The sequence below is a fragment of the Haplochromis burtoni genome, unplaced genomic scaffold, assembly GCF_018398535.1.
Source record: "Haplochromis burtoni strain Fernald_Lab_line unplaced genomic scaffold, NCSU_Asbu1 Contig_215, whole genome shotgun sequence".
Taxonomy (NCBI): Eukaryota; Metazoa; Chordata; class Actinopteri; order Cichliformes; family Cichlidae; genus Haplochromis; species Haplochromis burtoni.
Window position 1 is genome coordinate 308,990 of NW_024582576.1, and position 18,785 is coordinate 327,774.

The 18,785-nt window shown below is 41.9% G+C and overlaps 2 protein-coding genes across 5 annotated transcripts in view; both read right to left on the reverse strand.

Moving 5' to 3' along the window:
• The window catches only part of pwwp2b (PWWP domain containing 2B), a 51,346-nt gene extending 41,831 nt beyond the window's left edge, over positions 1-9,515 (reverse strand). The window contains exons 1-3 of one of the 3 annotated variants that reach the window (XM_042226501.1): positions 8,995-9,515; positions 5,120-6,844; positions 1,489-3,463 (exon numbers count right to left, since the gene is read on the reverse strand). In XM_042226501.1, the coding sequence (XP_042082435.1) occupies positions 3,457-3,463; positions 5,120-6,844; positions 8,995-9,254 (1,992 nt within the window). In that variant the 5' untranslated portion in view covers positions 9,255-9,515 and the 3' untranslated portion in view covers positions 1,489-3,456. Of the gene's footprint in view, positions 1-1,488; positions 3,464-5,115; positions 6,845-8,994 lie in introns of those variants that run through there. The other 2 variants (XM_005936841.3, XM_005936842.3) reach the window with 2 other exon arrangements.
• Positions 9,516-10,050: 535 nt separating this feature from the next.
• LOC102294791 (leucine-rich repeat-containing protein 27) lies at positions 10,051-18,360 on the reverse strand. Of its 2 annotated transcripts, XM_005936843.3 has the most exons (11): positions 17,655-18,360; positions 17,188-17,483; positions 16,938-17,068; positions 16,454-16,512; positions 15,809-15,961; positions 14,842-15,037; positions 11,709-11,849; positions 11,510-11,615; positions 10,935-11,014; positions 10,338-10,458; positions 10,051-10,249 (listed from the first exon to the last, which is right to left on the reverse strand). In XM_005936843.3, the coding sequence occupies exons 2-11, from the start codon at positions 17,398-17,400 to the stop codon at positions 10,136-10,138; spliced, it is 1,314 nt and encodes a 437-aa protein (XP_005936905.1). In that variant the 5' UTR covers positions 17,401-17,483; positions 17,655-18,360; the 3' UTR covers positions 10,051-10,135. The 2 variants fall into 2 exon arrangements, with proteins under 2 accessions (XP_005936905.1, XP_014193742.1); XM_014338256.2 differs by lacking the exon at positions 17,655-18,360 and having other exon boundaries at positions 17,188-17,619.
• Between the last annotated feature and the right edge of the window lie 425 nt (positions 18,361-18,785).

An 18,785-nucleotide genomic window follows, 5' to 3' on the forward strand; every position in this document is an offset into this window, starting at 1 on the left:
ACTTGGAGGGTGCTTAGGTCCCGGGGAATAGAGTTATGAAATGTTTGGCATTAGACACAGCAAGTCTAGAGGTATGAAATAAGAGCAGGCGTGGGGGGCATGTACAGCTGATCCTATATAGTAAAATGATCTGATCAGGAGATAGGCTGGTCAATGTGAGGTGACCCGCCCGCACTAGTTATGCAACAAACATACTTAAATCCTCCTATTTATGACATGGAGGCTCTAAATTAAACAGGCATCATATGATAATAACTGAGGAGGGCAGACAGGAAGGAAGACTGAGGACAGCGCAGAGAGAGCCTATCAATAAGACAGTGTTTAAAGTTTAACCATCCAGGCATTACATGTCTTTCCACTCAAACCTTACACAAGCCTCAGTTTATTTTCAGGGGTTTGAAATTACTCCTATGTTACGCAAGGAGAAAAACAAGAACAAACCAAAGGCTGTAAAACCAATTTTAGCAGCGCAAGGTGTTGCCAAACCTGAGCAGAGACCACCGAGGAATCTACAGATAGGCTGTCGAGTTCCAACCTGAAACAGAACTGAGGCCTTGTTGAGGCTGACAGCTCAGAAATATTACGAGCAGCAGCTGGACATAAATGTAGTTATGAATCTTCTGATTTCACACAATGTCAAGCTATTCTTTGAAACATGTAAATCTGACACACTGAACAATGGATGCCAGGGGATAGAAGCCATAAGCCATCCATCCACTTACTTCTGCTTCCTATTCACTGTATACTGGTTACAGTTGTGCTGATGAATATATTACGATATAGAACAGAAGCAATACATTCACCTTTTGCCCTTCACATACTAGCAGTATATGCACCATGAAAGTTCATATAGGAACTGTGTTGATTAGTCATTACTTATTAAATGTATTCTTAATTTTCAGACTGCTGCAAAATTTCGACTTTGCTGAACTAAATGAATAAACTGCAGTTCCTTCAACCCACAAAACTGAGCTTTAAAGGAAAAGATCAAATTACTAGCAGGCCTCTCAGGAGGTGTGAAATTGGACGAAAGAACATGACGGAAACCCGCTGGTTCAGTTTAATACGTGTTAAGAAAAATCATCGATTCTGCTTTTCATAATAAGGAAATCCGCGTGAACCCTGCAGGAGGTTATATTGAAATTTAGTCCCTGCCTCTGTGCACGTTTAACTTCATCAGTGCCTTTTTGGACTCCACTTTGTAACAAACTGAAAGCAAATCATTTTATAAATCAATAAAAACGTAAACACTTTTATTGAACTTTGTGTTTTTTCCTCGAGACAACAAGCTGGTTGATGCACACTGGATTTGAGCCAGCTTAAAACAAAAACAAAAAAAAACAACAACAAAGAACTGAAATATAGGACCAATCCCGCGAGATATAAAAAGACTCTAGCATCCGACTTAACAAGAGTCACACACTTTCCCACAAAACACTTATCAGATCAAGGGAATTTTGTCTAAACTTTCAAGCCTCAAGCTGAAATAACTCTGATAATATTGCTACAATATCATCAGACGTCACTCCTGCACTTCTGAAGTCAATTAATGGACTGCACTAACATGAGGTACCACAAAAACAGGAGCCCTTTTGATCATCAATGACAAAGTGACAAGTATTGCTTGTATATTTTATTTTATGTACAGTACATGTAAAAAAAAAAAAAGTAGCTAATATTATTGACCAACGTGGGCAACAGTAGACAGCCATGTTGCTCATATGTGGGGAAAAATCCTGTCGACCACTTCCCCTCTCAGGCATACGTACGTATAGACTCTTAAACTGTAAGGCTGCCTGGGACCTAGCTGCGCTTGACTACAAACCGTCAAACTGCAGATTATCAAAAAAGAAAAAAAGAAAGAAGAGTGCATTAAACTGCTCCCCTTTAAAAATACGCTTCGCTGACAGCAAGCCTCGATGGGAACGAACAGTTTCCAGGCGGACAGAAAGCAGACGGACCGGTCTGCTGAGTGTGACTGCGCGCAACGTTAAGTTACGTTTTTAAACACCGACAGGGCTGCCTCGCCTTTCCCTCCCTTCCCCTCTAAATCCAACTGTGCTGCTTTCAACACAAAAGGTCACTAAAGGTCAGCGGCGCAGTCGGTCTGCTTTTGCCTGATGTCTCAATATAACTGCTCCAACTAGTAGCAAGCAGGGTTTTTTTCCTTTTATCTTCAGCACACTCAGCAGTTGAATTCACAGTATTCTTACAGCATGTTATTTTTTCTTCTTCTCCCAAAGTCACTCATAAAGCTTTAACTGATAATGCATAGGGGACTTCTGACGCGCTTGTTCGTCCATGTTTTTCCAGTGGATAATGTTAAAACATGGAGAATTTTTTTTGTAGTGAGAGAGAAACGCACCCAAGTCAAAATGCGAGAATACAGTGTACACAACCATCTGTGTCTGGTGTCCCCGAAATTGTACGACTAAAAAGACAAAAAAAAAAAAAAAGTTGTTTTGTATCTCCAAGGCCATGGATAGTCAACCACAAAGACTTTTGAATTCCCCTGCAGCCTAACAGGGCTGTATCTCGCAATAGTGTTTCAGACAGTGAGCTTACAGCAGGCCACCAAGGTACAGATAAAGTGCTTTTTTTTTTCTTAAACGTGACGCTTTTAAATAATTAATAATGGTTCTCAGGGGAAAAAAAACAAACAAAAAAACAAAAGCGTTGGGAGGGGTAGAGTACGCCGACATGACACTCGTAACGTTAGAAAATGAAATGGAAAAGAGACACGACATGAACCAGGAGAGGAACAGAGTTCAGTATAAATACATCCACAAATCCAACTAATGTCGCGGAAGGCTACGAGGATGAAACACTGTGATCGCTAGCTGGAAACAGTCACTACTGTCTCTGGATGGAGCTGTTCACATTTTCAGAGGAAAAGAGGTTTTGGGGTAAGACTTTTTTTCCTTTTTAAACTTGTGTCCGAGGGATGAAGGAGGAAGAGGAGGGGGAGCCTTCTTGGCTGGAGGAGGGGAACCTTGGAGCCAAACGACGACGGCGGCAAGGCCCGCGATAATGACAGCAGCAGATTGGGAGGTTTTTGCGAGACTGTAGTAGAAAGGGTGAACTTACTGGATCATAATAAAACATTACAGACAATAAATACATTCAGGTCCTTGTAGTGTTGTTATTCGGCTCTATTGAAATATGATTAAATCTAGGAAAGGAAAAAAAAAAAAAAAAAAAAAAAAAAGGAGGAATAGTTTATAGTTCATAGAAGACCATGAGATGCCAGGCCTTTATATTTTTTGCTCCCTTATCCGGTCTCAAGAACACTCCACCTTGGCGGCCATTTTCCACCAGCCTTGTGAGAAAAAAAAAAAATTTTAAAAAATGAGAGGGCGTATAAATAGTAGCCGTGGCAACCACACGTACTCCCTCCTGGGTCTTGATGACATAGTCTGAGAATTCAGAAAAACCTCGGAGACTTGTCTTCAGTCCTCAGGCTCTATGCAAAAAAAGAGAGAGAGGCAAAAGGGGGATAGACAATGAGCAAACAAGGCAGGTCATGCATCCGGTGCAGGTCATTTTTAACTGAGTCTGCAAGAATCAGCAGTGCGTTTGATGTTGTGCTCAACATGTTATATCAGTCATGTGAAACCTCTGTGTAGCTGACAGAGGAAGAAAAACGCTTCCTTTATGAGGTCTGGAAAAGGCACCAAATATAGGCTTGCCTTAACCCCTTACTGTTTATCCTCTGCTATAACCAATTCCCTCTTGGCTGCTGTGCTCGTAACAGAGTAAACAGTGGGGTTGGAAATGGTCTGTTTGCCCCTTCTATCACTCAGAGACAATATTTAACATTGAGTGTATGTTGAGGAACCTGCTGCTTGGCTACCCAGGCTAGGTCACCACACTTGGACGACAACCAAATAAGAGATGACTTTAAAAAAAAAAAAGAAACAACTTATGGTCATGCACTCCGATTGCTTGAATTGAAGCAGTACAGGCTGATGCGAGCCCTTTTCTGAAATGAGCCTTTTAAACAAACCATCCCTGTTGACAGGCAGCCGCACAGCCTGTGCCTTCATTAGAGCTTGTGTTAATGTTTGCTCTGCTGCCTCAAACACAGCACCTGTTTCAGGACGTGAATGCAGCGAGGCTGGCACGACACAGCTCAAAGTGTTTGGTACTAGAGCGGGTTGGAGCACAAGCTCTTTTTCTTTTAGCTCAGCATTCTGCCCTAAAGTTTAACATGCTCATCAAATTACAGGTTTCACAGATATTTGAGGGAAGAGCTGGTGAATACAGCCGGAGAGGCACAGGGAATATTTAACAATTGTCATTGCACTTGTACTACAAAATTGTGGGGCTCTATACTAACTGCTCCAGCATAAAATATAAAGGAATAAATAGCAAACAGGAGAAATATATACAATCAAGAGGGACACAATTGAAATAAATTAAAAACATACACTTTTAGCTTAGCTGTACATTCTTTCTGGTGTGTGCGCTTTTTTGGGGGGGGGGGGGGGGAAATGAAAGAAGAAATGCAAATATCAAAGTTACTCAATTTCTAATAGTTTAAGAAAGAAAAGGTTCATATTAAAAAACAAAACAAAACAGAAAGTGCCAAAAACTGAGAAACGTGCTGACTTACTGTCAATCAACTGACTCATGCATGCAGCCCGTATTGTGTCTGCACAGCCAACATTTCTACACTGGCAGCTCTTGCTCATCCGCACCAGCTCTGTGCTGTAATTTTCCCAACATTTGTTCTTGCTGAGTCAGACTTGTTTCTCATAGTCAATCATTGTGATTAAAACTACCAGTTGGGCCACTGATGACTAGACCGAGTTTTTTTTTGTCATCTAAAAAAATAAAATACAATCTAAAATACAAGCAGCCAGTTGGTGTTGGTCCGTGTGTTTGTGTGGGCCTCGTTTTTTTGTTTTGTTTTTTTGTGGGGGAGCACACAACGACAACACCAACTGGCTGCTTGTATTATCCTCTTAGGTTCACTTAAAGCGTTTCCTTCATCTACCATGTAGACATTGTTTGAAAAAAAAAAAAAAAATGCAGGTGATCGGTAACGATTTCTGTAATATTCTATGTTTATAGTAGTAGTGATACAGGCACATGTAAGTGCTATGAACTCACCTACGTGTCGCAGTGAGAAAGCAGTGACGTAATCTCCGGGCTCATGTGACCCACGGCCTTGGCTGCCTCCAGGATAGCTCTCCGGTACATCCCTTTCTTCTTCCGGTTGAAGCGGGACCTGAAGAGCTCTCTGAAGGGCGACAGTTTGGCAACAGAAAGCTGGGAGGTTGTGGGTGAACCGAACCACGCCACCTTGGCTTGGGGCCACTGGGCCTCGCAACTGGCTGTCTCCTGCTTGCGAGTGCCGCTGATGCTCAGGACGCGTGCGGGCCACCAGGGGAAGCCGTGGATTTTCCCCCACACGATGTCACCCACCGCTATGGCGTGACCTTCTTCTGTCACACACTTTGTCATGCTGCGGGTGTGAAGCCGCACTGTGAGAGGCGGCACCGTCTTGCAGTCGTCCCGTGAAGGTACAGAAGATGAGGTTACAGAGAGGTCTTCACCAGGCGCCAGATCGCACAGCTCTGGTGAGGTGCCGTCCGAGCTGAAGGACTTTGACTCGTCCAGGCTGTCGCTACTGCACACCGACAAACTAGAAGAATCTGCTTTACGCTTACGGAAGTTAATGAGAAGGGTGAGGTCGCTGTGGCCGCGATCCGCCTCCTCACCTGAACTCCCTGACCACAATTCCAGAGAGTTCTTGCCTTCTCCTGAGTCTTCGGAGTGCGGGAGACACGGCCCGGGCCCCCTAGGGCTCCGTCTCCTGGTGCCTCCAAGAAGTTCCGCATCATACTCGACCACGCTCTCCTCAGTGTCCCTCTGAGGGGGTCTCAAACGGATCTTTGGAGAAGGTGTGTCCTGACCTACATTTGCAAAAGGTCTTGTTAGTTTGAGTTTGGGAATGGACACAGTGAGGCCAGACCTTGTGGCATCTAGAATGTGCCGCTGTTCCTTGGTGGCATCAGAAGTTGCCTTGTCGTTTTCCCCCACGCCATTCTGCACCAGCTGTTTGGGGCAGAATGGTTTGACTGAACCGTGGACTCGCGCCGGGATCTTCATAACCTCCCCCTTGCCCTGTGGAGTGCTGTAGGAGATCTTTATGACGGGACTGTGTGGAATGACATCAGTTCCAGGGTACTTCTCCCCATCAGCCTCGCACCTTTTGTCCTTTCTGAGACGCTTACTATCAAGGCTGGTGCCATTTTCCCGTCTTTTAGTGTCCTTGGCTGTGACTGTGTCCTCTTTTCTTGACAACTTATTAGGAGTATCCTTGTCGTAGCCGTCATCGTCACTTTGTAGTGAATTTTCTTTTCTAGAGGTCTTGGTGTTGCTCATGCCATCTTTGCTGTCCTCGTCACTATTTAGCGTGTTCTTGCACTTTTCACACAGTACCTGCCGAGGCCGCAGACGGATAGTACTTATGGTCATACGGCCGGGCTCTCGCGTTCGCCTCTTCTTTCTCTTGATTGGTCGTGGAGGGGGTTGAGGTACCCATTGGCTGTAGGTGTGGCGGACCCATAAGGGCTGGGGGAAGGGGGCTCCTTCAAAATAAGGAGGATAAGGAGTCTGTCCAGCTGGCACTGGTGTGGGAACGGGGCAGGGTAGAGGAGGTGTAGGTATGCTGCTTTCAGGGAGAGTGTTTTCATCCTTTGGTCTGTGTGAAACCTGGCTGGGAGATTTGGAAACCGAGTCCTCGCTCAGAACTTCTTGGATTTCAGAAGCAGGTTTAGATTCTTGGCAGTCCCCGAGTTTTGTTGTGAAGTCTGGTAGACAAAATAGCCCGGTCCTAAAATAAACGAGAGAAAAAAAGAAACAGTGTATAAATAGCTGTGGATCTTGTTAAGCTTTATACAGCAAAGATGATACAGTCGTGCTAAACCCTGAGAATTTTTACTTCAACAATCCCCTCCATTAGAACAATATGCCTCAACATGTGACACAACCTGAGGCAAGTAGGACAGCACTGAAACAATAAAAGAACAGCCAAAACTGTTCACATTGTCGAAAAAACAAACAAACATATAACTAGTTTTGGTTTTACTTTGACGTGAGACATTGATGTCACTCTCCCTGTCACCTGGGTGCTGAAGGTTCTTAACATGTGGGGGTTGGGGTTTGTTGTGCAAGCAGACAGACAGTTATCTGTGCCTCAGCCTCAGGCCACAGAAGCAACAGTGCTGCTGAATTTTCCCTAAGTGATTTTAATGTGATTTTTGCGTGTGTGTGTGCTTTTTTTTTTTTTATAAACACACTGGGATCAGCAAACATGTCCAGTGAGGTCCTAACTGCCAAGAAAGTCTTTGAGAGGTGGCTGGCAAGCAACAGTAACATAGCTGTGCTGCCTTAGTCAGGAGACAACAGACAAAGAGACTACAGGATGCCCGAGACCACCCCCTCCTCCCCAACATCTGAGTGAACAAAAACAATCCCATGAATCACTCGGGATTCAGAGAGGTAGGGAAGGAGCCAGGAGATTTCAGTTTGTTTTTGCATCCGTGTCTACTTGGGGCTTATGTGCGGCAAGATTATTAATTAGTGCACATTTGGGGAGCCTGCTTTCCTCCCCAAGAGAAGTAGTTGGCAGGCATCTCCAAATAATAGTCTCCTGGTGAGGCTTGTTACTCTTAGCTCCCATAACAAAATATGCGCCCCTATAGCTGTTGAATATCACTCTTTACTCTGATTGACGCAGCACAAACAAGGCTGTATGTAGTAGGGAACACACAGTAATAGTTAAGCGCAGTACAAGGACGCAGAATATGGCCAGGCATGATTCACCACACTGTTGTCTTTTCATGCTGTGGTGGAGATCTGTCAGAATGATAGGGCAAGACAATAAGATTAAAAAAAATAATGCAACAATCTGTTTGCATCGGACAATGACAGGAAGTGTATTTCCATGAGCTGAAAAGGAGGAATTAGTCAAATTTTGTCAGTGACAAGGCCTAAAATATAGGCCTATTTTAAGTTATTCCAAGGCCGACCTTTTCCCATTTGGGTGGGTTATTTTCAGTACAGCATGAGCTCTTGCACGAAAAACCATCTAAGCATACTAAGGGGAAAAGCTGGTCAGGTTCTGATTCTGCTCGTCTATAAATAGCCTAAAGCCAGTGGCTTTTAAGGTGCACAGCACCAGGAGGAACACAAGGCTTATACATGTGACACACAACAAGAGGGCCTGATAAGACATGACACTGGTACATGTCAAATTATACTTGCATGGTTCTCTTTTGAACAGACTGTGTTTTCTATCAATAGCCCCATTTTTTGTGTTTTGCTTTGTCAGAGGCTAAAATGGACACAGATAAGACCAAAGCTTGATTTACTGAAAATGAGACACAGTTGTGATCATTCAAATGTATTTTAATAATTTTCTATTGTTTCTGCTAGTCAGAAATGACAGGTTATAATGTTGCTGCCTTTGAATAAATTTCAGCTTACTGTACTCAGACATTTGCCTACAAAACTAGTGCACATTCACATTTCTGTACAATTGCATGATAATAAAACAGATAAAAATAAATAGTGTATAGCTAAGGCCTGGCTATTTTACTGGATTCGCTTTAGCTGCTCTTCCCTTGATTAGGCTAACAATAAGCTATAGCTGAACCCACTGACAGTAGATATTTTTCAACAGAAGTCACTAACAGTCTCTACAGGCTGGGCTAATACCTTTATATAGTTTTCCTCCATCGTAAAATCGAGTATTTCGCCGTCTTATTATAGGCAAAAATGACATCACTTTAACATTAGCCGAGAAGCTAGCAGATAGCCACCTTGTCAGCTACAATAACCTGCAAGCCTTTTGTATAAAGGCCTAGGTCGCTAATAGTTAGCTTTGACTTAGCATCCAAGGTAAATTAGCCGTTAGCAGTATTTAGCAAATAATTTTTAGACGATAATATATAAAAGAAGTTTGGAAAAAATAGTGCTCACTTTTTGTTGCAATCGAGTAAAATCCCCGTGTAGATCCTTTCTCGATAGGTCAGCGTCACCACCAGTGTATCGTTAACTATTTGATCGATAGTGACAGGTACCCGAGAGCCGGCCCGCAGCTCCTCGGCCACAGCCTCCATGTTTCCCGGGGTGAGTTGTCCGGCTCGGCGGTGCTCGATCCCGGCCAAGGGAGCCACGGTCGCGTCGGCCAAAGATCCGTCTCCCCTTCGATATTGGAGCAGGAGGCTACACCAGGGCATAAAATGACGCCATCACCCCCACCAAGTCAATTACAACAGTACTGCCACCGCTGACATCACGCTCTCTGTGCTACAGGAGCAGAAAATCTCTCAAGACAAGGCCTACCCTTTCTCTGTCTCACTTTGTACTGCTTGATGCCATTCATTACCCCGGCACTTTTCGCTTTTTCCCCCCCTCTTTTAAACTCAGCGGCAGGTTTATGGCGTCCGTCTTCAAAACAAATACCACAATTACACATGAAAACTGAAAACGCATACAAGCATTTTAAAATAATATGTAATCAAAAATTAAAACTGATGATGACAAAAATGGCAATTAAATAATAATCACAAGATGCAGAGCCAGCTGACAACGATTATATATAATGTCACACACACGCACACAAATAAATAAAACATTTAATGTGATATTTGACAAAAACCTGCCACTTTACTTTAATGTATCTTGTTGTAAATTACATTAATGAGGATATTATTATCTATTTGGAGCTAAAAACGTCGAGTTCCCCTTTAAAATGATCTATTTTAAGACTGGCTTAATTTACTCTGCATGTAGGTAACACATGCCCGGTGAGCCAATAACGCTTTTTTTGAAAAGCTTATTTTGACACAATAAAGTATTTCTTTTATGTAAGTTAAAGTTAACATGATTACTTTGCTTAGTGGAGAGAGCATTTTGCAGAAGTTAAAAGAAAAATAGAAACACACCAGCTGTTAACTGGAAACTTTCTAAACACTCCCTTGCCAAGTTAGGATTTGAAATGTTTACCTTATAGACTTGTGCAACACAATATGATTCAAAAGGATTTATTCGCTTTATTGATTTATTTCCATATCAATTAAATATCACAAAAACTCAAACAGCAGGTGTGTAGTCTCTGTCACTTATCAAGGAAACCAGGCCAGGTGTCCCCAGTAAAGATCATGAAAGTTTTTTCAAGATCTCGTCCTTGAGTTCTCTTCCTCTCCAGGAGCCGCATCTGTAACTTCCTCATCTGTCAGCCAGAAAAGTGGAGTTTAGATCAATAATCTATATTAACCTATATAATGAGTTGCACAATGAATGGGAATTATAGGTCAGACCTCTTCCACATCCTCCATCGCTGCTGCCATCTGCTCGCTTGTTGTGCCCCTGGGATTCCTGCACCTCTCCTGTATCTTCTCGGCACGGGCACAAATCTGCCGTTCCAGGTCCCGGGCCGATCTTTAGGGCCATGCAGTTCAAAGGTCAAAATCTATATATACAACACTATACAGGTGTTTAAGTATTATAGCCTTTACAGATATAACCCAAAGGGTTACTTTCTCTGTTTCCTTGTATCAGTAAAAATAAAATAAGAAAAGTGGCACTGTCTTACCTGGTTTATCTGTTTTTGCAAAGACATAACATTGTTTAAAAGGAACAAAGAAATCTGCTTATGTTCTATAATGTGTGCAGTCTGTCTTTGTCCACTAGGTGTCTCTAGCTTTACATCTTTAGTAGCAGAACTCGCATCTGCTAAACCATGCAAAATGCCATTTAGTGGGTACTTGTGGAGTTCTCGTTAGGCTCATTGATGAGATGATTATAAGTTTAAACCACAAGTAGGACAAGTACTCTTCACAGAGACAAATGCAGTCACTGTTAAAGCTTAGAGGTATACTGGCAGAACTAACAGCAGACCCAGAGCTTGTCATTACCTGTCCCCTTCACACCTGCCAGATGTCCGAGGAGCACCACTGCTGTCCGCAAAACCAGGTTTTGAATCTACTTCTGCTTCCTGAAACAGGGTAAGGAAGTACTTGTTACATTTACCTGTGAAGCGATACAACTCTTGCAATGCATCATACAAAGATGTAGCCTGTGGCTGCACTGTGTTCAGTTAAAAAAAAGAAAAAAGACTTTTTTCCTTTACAATAAATTTTCCCTTATGTCAGGCTGATCCCATGCAAACATAATGGGCACCCTTTCTCCACTATATATATGTATGAAAATGGAGCTGAAAGTCAAATGATAGATTTATAATGTGTCTCCCTGTGTATATCAGCACTGATGGCTCCTCCAGCATGCTCCATTACCGCCAGTGGAAACTGTTGCTGTCTCATCACCACCATGGTGGTGCTACTGTCTGAAAACCCATTCACTCACATCAAAATGATTCATTTAATGGCAATATATCTATGCCTCTCTCCTTTAACCAGTGTGTCAGAGGTGGTGCTCTAGTGCCCTCTGGTGGTGGGCAGGATGACAGCTGAAAACCCAAGCACACACAAACCTCACGCCTTTTTTGTCTTTCATGCTTCTTCTCTTTGTGCTCAGACATTTTCTTGTCTTGTGAGATTCTGGCTTGTGTGCAGCACTTCTGAAGAGACACTTGGCTTCTACAGGAGAGTCAGATAACAATACACTCTGTAACAGATCAGAGACAAAAAAAACCAAAACAACTCTTGTTCTCCAGGCCGAAATCTGCTCACTTTCTCTTCTGCTCGAGAATAGCCTTCTTCTCGTTCAACTCCTTCATTGCAGCCTGCTTCCTTTCCTCTGGCCTCTTCCAAGGAGGCGAGTCAAAAAGGGGGAGCTGGGGAATCATGCCGGCCTTGGTGGCTGTCTTTTTTCTGAAGAATAAATTCAAACAAACTGCTTCATATTTATGGCTCGTCTGAGCTCTGGGCTCTCAGCTTAGATTTTTATCACCTGGTTTCCTCCACAGAGAATGATATTAAAAAGTTGTTTTGCCATAATTTTACAAAGCACACGGCCACAAACTCTGCCCTCCACTCCACGGAGGGTCAAGGAGTAAAATAATGTTATAATGGTAACTGAGATTAAGTGATTATTAAAGATGCTCTCAGTTTTACAGCAGTTGCTCCCTTAAAGCCTCAACTTCACATTAGTTTTCCAGCTCAACTGTTTCCAAAGTCTATGAATAATCTCGTTAAAAAAAACTCAGTATTGACCATAATAATTCAGATTTAAATTTTACCTTTGATAATTGAGTAGTTGAAAATGACTTGGCCCCAACAGATATTTGCTATCTGGGTACATTATACAGAAACAAAGGTACAATTAATTAGATGCGTGAAGTTTTAAAATCTCAATGAAAATATTTAACAAATGCATGTCCAATGCATATGTTTCATCCCTCTTATGAAACAACAGTGTGACATTTTGCATGTGTTTAGTTTCTAGTGTATGGAGTTGGAGGGAAATATCAATACTCCTGTCTTATTTGACAATTAAATTGAACCCTGGTATCTTTTATTAAACTGTTTAAGTGGTAGATGTTCATTTTAAACATGGCCAAATTTTCAAATAATGAGGTCAGTGCATATGTAATTCATTCCTGTGAACCAGACTGTTCTGAACAATCTGTTTCAGGATGTTTTTCTACTCTGATGTCATTGAGTGGGCATGGCTGTTTTTGGGGAGCGGCCAATTAGAAGAAAAGGGAGGGAGAAGAGAGCTAAAAAAGTTTTGTTTTCAGAGGATAAACTAAGATAAACAAGGATTACTTTGAGTTGCGAATGATAAAAGGCTACTTGAGTTCAGTCTGAGAATAAACATAGAAAGAGAAATGTGCCTAATGGATTCATTACATGGATACATGGATGAACACATCAGCCAGTTAACATCAGGAGTAGTATAAAGACTGGAAACAGCTAAGTTAGCAATGTCCTGCACTAATACATGGAGCAGCAGGACCAAAGTCCACTAGTTATCATGTTATATCTGTTTAAAAACTATAGCGTAATGAGACAATAAGCTATTTTACAAGCCGGTTGTATGTGACTATTATCGTGCAACCAGAGAAGAATGCAGAAGGTTATAGGGCGTAAGAGCCAAGAGAGACATCTCTGAAACCTATCCCAGCTTTCAAGAGGCATGGTGCTCCCTGGACAGAGTATATGACTTCTACAGAACTAATCCAAGAGATATTTAAGAGTAAATAACCAGAAAATGTGAATTTCTATCAATTAGTTCATGAGCTAATTGTGGAAGGCCGAGATTTAAACCTTTGGAGAGAACCATTGTGATTCTGTCTGTTTCTTGCTCTTTGCTAGAAGAAACTCTCTGTTGGCTCTAGCCTCATAGGTAATTTACAAATCTTACACAGGTACCGACCTTCTCTGCTAACTCTTTGAAAAAAAAAAAAAAATAAGCACATACAATGCACCCAGAAAGATTTACAGCCTTGTTCAACATGTTTTCATGTTACAGCCTTATTCCAAATTAATTTAATTCATTTTCCACCTCAACATTCTACATACAATACTCCATATGACAAAGTGAAAAACATTTTCTTCAAATTCTTGCGAATGTATTAAAAATAAAAAAAACCCACACAAATATAACATGCACATAAGTATTCACAGGCTTTGCCATGACAGTCAACATCGAGCTCAGGTGCACCCTGTTTACACTGCTCATCTGTCAGATGCTTCTACAGCTGGAGTCCACCTGTGGTAAATTCAGTTGTCTGGACATGATTTGGAAAGGCACACACCTGTCTGTGCAAGGTCCCATAACTGACAGTGCATGTCAAAGCACAAACCAAGCCATACCCAGTACCAAGGAACTGTCTATAGGCCAAGACGGCATTGTATTGAGGTACAGATGTGGGGAAGGGTCCATAAAAATGTGTGCAGCATTAAAGGTTCCAGTGAGAATAGTTGCCTACATCATCTGTAAATGGAAGGTTTGGAACCACCAGGACTCTTCCTAGAGCTGGCCACCTGACCAATCTGAGCTATCAGGGTAGAAGAGCCTTAGTCAGGGAGGCTACTCTGACAGAGCTCCAGTATTACTCTGTGGAGAGAGGAGAATGATGCTAGAGTGGCCAGACAGAAGCCACTCCTCAGTAAAAGGCACATGACAGCCCACTTGGAGTTTGCTGAAAGGCACACGAAGGACTCTCAGACCAAGAGAAACAAAACAACAACTGGTACTGAACTCTTTGGCCTCAATGTCAAACATGATTTCTAGAGGAAACCAGGCAGTGATCATCAACTGGCCAATACCATCCCAACAGTGACGTGTGGTCGTGGCAGCATCGTGCTGCAGGAATGTTTTTCAGCATCAGAATATGGGAGACTAGTCAGGGACAAGGGAAAGATGAATGCAGTAATCTACAGAGACATCCTTGAAGACAACCTGGGGGCGAAGGTTCATCTTCCATGAGGACCACCAACCTAAGCACAGAGCCAAGATAACAAAGGACCACTTCAGGACCACTCCTTGAGTGCCTTTGAGTGGCCAAGCCACAGACCAAACTCAAACCTGATTGAACATCTTTATAGCAATCTGAAAATGACTGTGCACTGACGCTCCCCATCCAACCTGATCCACTCTGATCGAGCCTAAGAGAGTGCAAAGAATAATGGGGGAAACTTCCCAAAAATAGGTGTACCAAGCTTTCAGCATCATACTCAAAAAGACTTGAGGATGCAATCACTACAAAAGGTGCTTCAACAAAGTTTTGAGAAAAGTCTGGTAATACTTATTTACATTTTCATTTCTTCATTTTAAATAAATTTGCAAGAATTTCAAGCACATTTTTTCTCTGTGTCATTATGGGGCATTTTTTCCCACCCAAACATCTTTTCTTACCTCCTGCCAGAAAGGAGAAGTTTGGGGTTTAGGTTTTTATCACGTTGTGGTATTGAGCCCAGCTCAGCTCTGTCCAGTAGGATCAACTGATGCTTGAGTTCCTTGAACCTCTGCAGCTCCTCCACATCCCCTGACTCTTCCTGCTCCTCCATACCCCTCAGCTCTAACAGCTGGAGTTTCTCCACTGCTGGCAACTCTAGGAATGAAACAACAATGGCAGCTACTAGTGCGGTGTGGGGGCAACAGATATTGCAACATTCGATGCTGTCTGCAGCTGCAGTGGCTGGCAGGAGGCATTTAAGAAGCTAATTCACACAGGTAAATCCACTCCTTTAAATATCTGTGTGGAATGTGGAGGAGAATGTAACCAACAAATTTTTACTCATTTTATAGTAAAGTAACTTCTAACAAGAATAAATGTTCAGTTTTAACACAGCTAAAGGTGGATAACAATACAGCATGGAAATTCAAACCCACTACACTCCTTCTCTTGGCCAATTAAATGAGAAGAGATTTACATCTGAAACTCGGGACCCTATCTTTGTTAATAACCTTGTAAGCAGGGAGATAAATAATTTGATTGAGGGTTCTGTCTCTGCTTATTGTGCAGTAGCAGCAGCCTCTCCTGTTTCAGCCTTCTCACAGTGATTATCTCCAGACAGGGCTTAGTGACAGAGAGCTCCTGATTAGAGCCAACAGGTTATCGATCATTTCCATCGGGCTAAAAATATTACAGAGCTGGAACAGTGAAAAGGGAGGAGGCGCATGATGGTGGTGGTGGTGGTGGGGAGTCAGCTGAGCTGCACGCGCCGTCTCCAAGGGAACAGGAGTCACACTAGAGAAGCGGTACCAGGGCAAGGAGCTATTTTTGTGAACGCGCTGTCCTGCCTTTGACAAAAAGAGCAGATGGCTAGGATGCACGTGCATGCTGCTTGTGTTGTTCAAAGGTAAAGTGCCTTTGACTCACCTGGAGGGTTCTTCCTTGTGCTGACTGGCCGGTGAGCCAGAGCACTCCTCAGGTACTGGAGGATGGACTGGAGTCCCTGCTGCACAATCTCTTGTGGAGGAAAGTGGATTGGGCAGTCCCTTAGGTTCAGACCTTTGAGGCTAATCACATTTCCTGCAAAAAGGCAAATAATGACTCATTCATAAAGACGTACACTGAATAATGAAGAGGCTTACATTACTCATAATGTACCAGCTACCTGTTAAAAGAGATCCATTATGTGTGTCTTTATTTTCTGTCATGTCCATGAATTTTTATGTCCATGAATTTTTATGTTCATTGAAATACTTATTCTTTGAGTGTAAGTGGACGATAACACGCCCCAAAACAAACAAACAAACAAACAAAAAACTGTTTATTTAGGACAAATGATCAACAAAGAGCTGTTCAGTGACCCAGTGTAAAATAAATAATGATTACTTTGAACTGTGAATCATGCAAAACGACACTAGTGGAGTCCAAGGAATTAAACTGCGTAGCTTTAAACAAGCAAAACAGGTCCCCTTTAAAATCCTGTAGTTACTGCATACATGTAATTCACATGTCAATATGTATAACTTCCTTTCTGAAAATTACAACTTTTTTTGATAAGGAGGGACCACTCACCCAGTTCAGGTGGAAGTTCAGAGATAGGATTCCCTTCTAAGAGCAGTGTTTTCAAGCACCTACATCCATAAAAAGACAGATTATGAAATGTTTGAAGGGGTTAGGCCTTCGTCAGAAAGCATCTTTGCTCTTAAACTTGAATACACAGACAGGAGGAAAGTGTACAGGCCACTCTACAGTCATATTGTATAAATATCCTGAAATGCTTTTTAGGGCCTGGGAATCTCATTTCGCTACATTTAGATTTACAACTGTAGCACTTGTGTGCTTATCATAAAGTGTTCAACTTATGTTAATAGCTTTGAAATGTTAACAGTGATCAGAAAATGTTCTAAAACATGACATTCTTATAGTCCCATAGAGGCCTATGCCTTGGTTTAAGAGTAAATTGTAAGATCAAAGTTGTCCAGATAAGTTCAAATGAACACGTGCACATTAGACTGGTCTATAATTTTTTTGTTTTTTTAAATGTTGCATACAGTACCTGTGCAAGCCAATTTCAGGTGGGAGTGACTCAATTAGGTTTTTCCTGAGATCTAACCACAGTAGGTTGGGCAAGCTGATAAACACGGAGCCTGGAATACTGCATATCTGGTTGCCTTCAAGACTCAAATACTGAAGATGACAGAGGGAGCAGTTAGTAATGATGCAGTGGTAGAAACGTTTTTTCTTCTGCTTGAAAGCCACTGGAGCATACATCATGTAGCTGGTGTGTGTTTAGAGTCCACACTGACCTTTAGCTTGCTATTTCTCAAAGGACTGTCTGGAACATGTTTCAGCTGAGATCTGCTCAGACATAGCGTCTCTGTTGAATAACATTCAGCGGGCTCCTGTGGATCGGCATCCTCGGGAGGAGTGCGGGGGATCGGCGCTCTGACAACACTGCTCCCAAAGACAAAGCTAAGCTGCGCACCAGGAAGCTCAGCCTCCTTCTCCGGGGAAGTCATTGCACAAAGGAGGCCGAGACGCTTTACTGGTATACTCAAAATACACGAGTGTCTTTTTGGCAGAGAAATTTCTCGTTGTTTGTCTGTAAAAGACAAAACCGTCCAAGTTTTAAATAAATGAAGAGACGTCGTCTAACTTGGGTACGAGCTTAACTAACTAACTAACTAACTAACTAACTAACTAACTAACTAACTAACCAAAGGACAACATTAGCCCACCATTATGTAACTGTTCAATAACTGTGTTAGCTTACCTGCTATTTCAGCACTACTACCAATGTGAACACGGCTCAGTGTTATCTAAAAAAAAAAACTTAAAAGGCCGAAAAAACTACGAAACTGAAAAATGTTATGCTAACTTTTAGACACGTCTCGCGACCTGACGCTGTAACCATAGCAACGTGGTCAACACAAGCTGGCAGCTGTCCACGTGCAAAACAAGAACAAGGCGACTAACTTGATATTTCTTCAGTAAAATTTTTGTATATATTTTTAAGTTAAATGTTTATATACTTTATTATATGCAGAGAAAAAAAGAAGAGCAAATGATCTAATGTGCACACTGTGTAGATAACGTGTTAATCCCGTTCCACAGTCAGTGAACCGACTCCACCCATCCATTTTCTAATGAGATTGTGGAATAATTCACTGAGGTTCATTTGGGCGGCAGGATAAACACGGCTTCCCTCTGTTGTGAACGCGAGCCGGGAAGCCTCCACTCTGTCCTGAGCCATCCTGGCTTTACGTCCACACACCGCTCCTAATGTATTGATTTGCACGACAGTCCGTGATACAGAGTTACGTCGACTATACTCACTAGCCAACAACTGTCACACTACTCTCGCAAGAGTCAAGTTAGTGAGGATACTAATTAGTAGTTTCCGGTTATTGCTTTCAATATAAAAGTCTAATGGACAAGCGGCAAAAATCAAGTGGTATCCCATTATTAACGTATAAATAAAATTTTTTATCGAGATTTTGTTCAGTAGGCTACTTTTGATGGCCATTGTGCCACATTTACCTACACTTGCGATCTAAATTTGCTGAGTCGAACTGGATGAATAATTTTTATGTATTAATGCCACTTCAGTTTCTGTATGCAATTTAAAATCTCAAATTAGAGGGATTTGACACTACCATTACTACATTACTATTCTGGCTAATTATAATAAACTACATAAAAGAAAAAATGGGTGTGAAAATGTGTTTATCTCAAATAAAAGTAGAAACTTAACCCCCCGAAAAGAATAAAGATAAGTGAAATGATTTAATGTACTTAGAAATCTACCTAAATGAGATAACAAATGTATATTTGTGCTTGTGTTTATTTAGACTGGGAAAAAACAATAAAAATAAAAATAACGGAAAATAATTAAACTTACTTG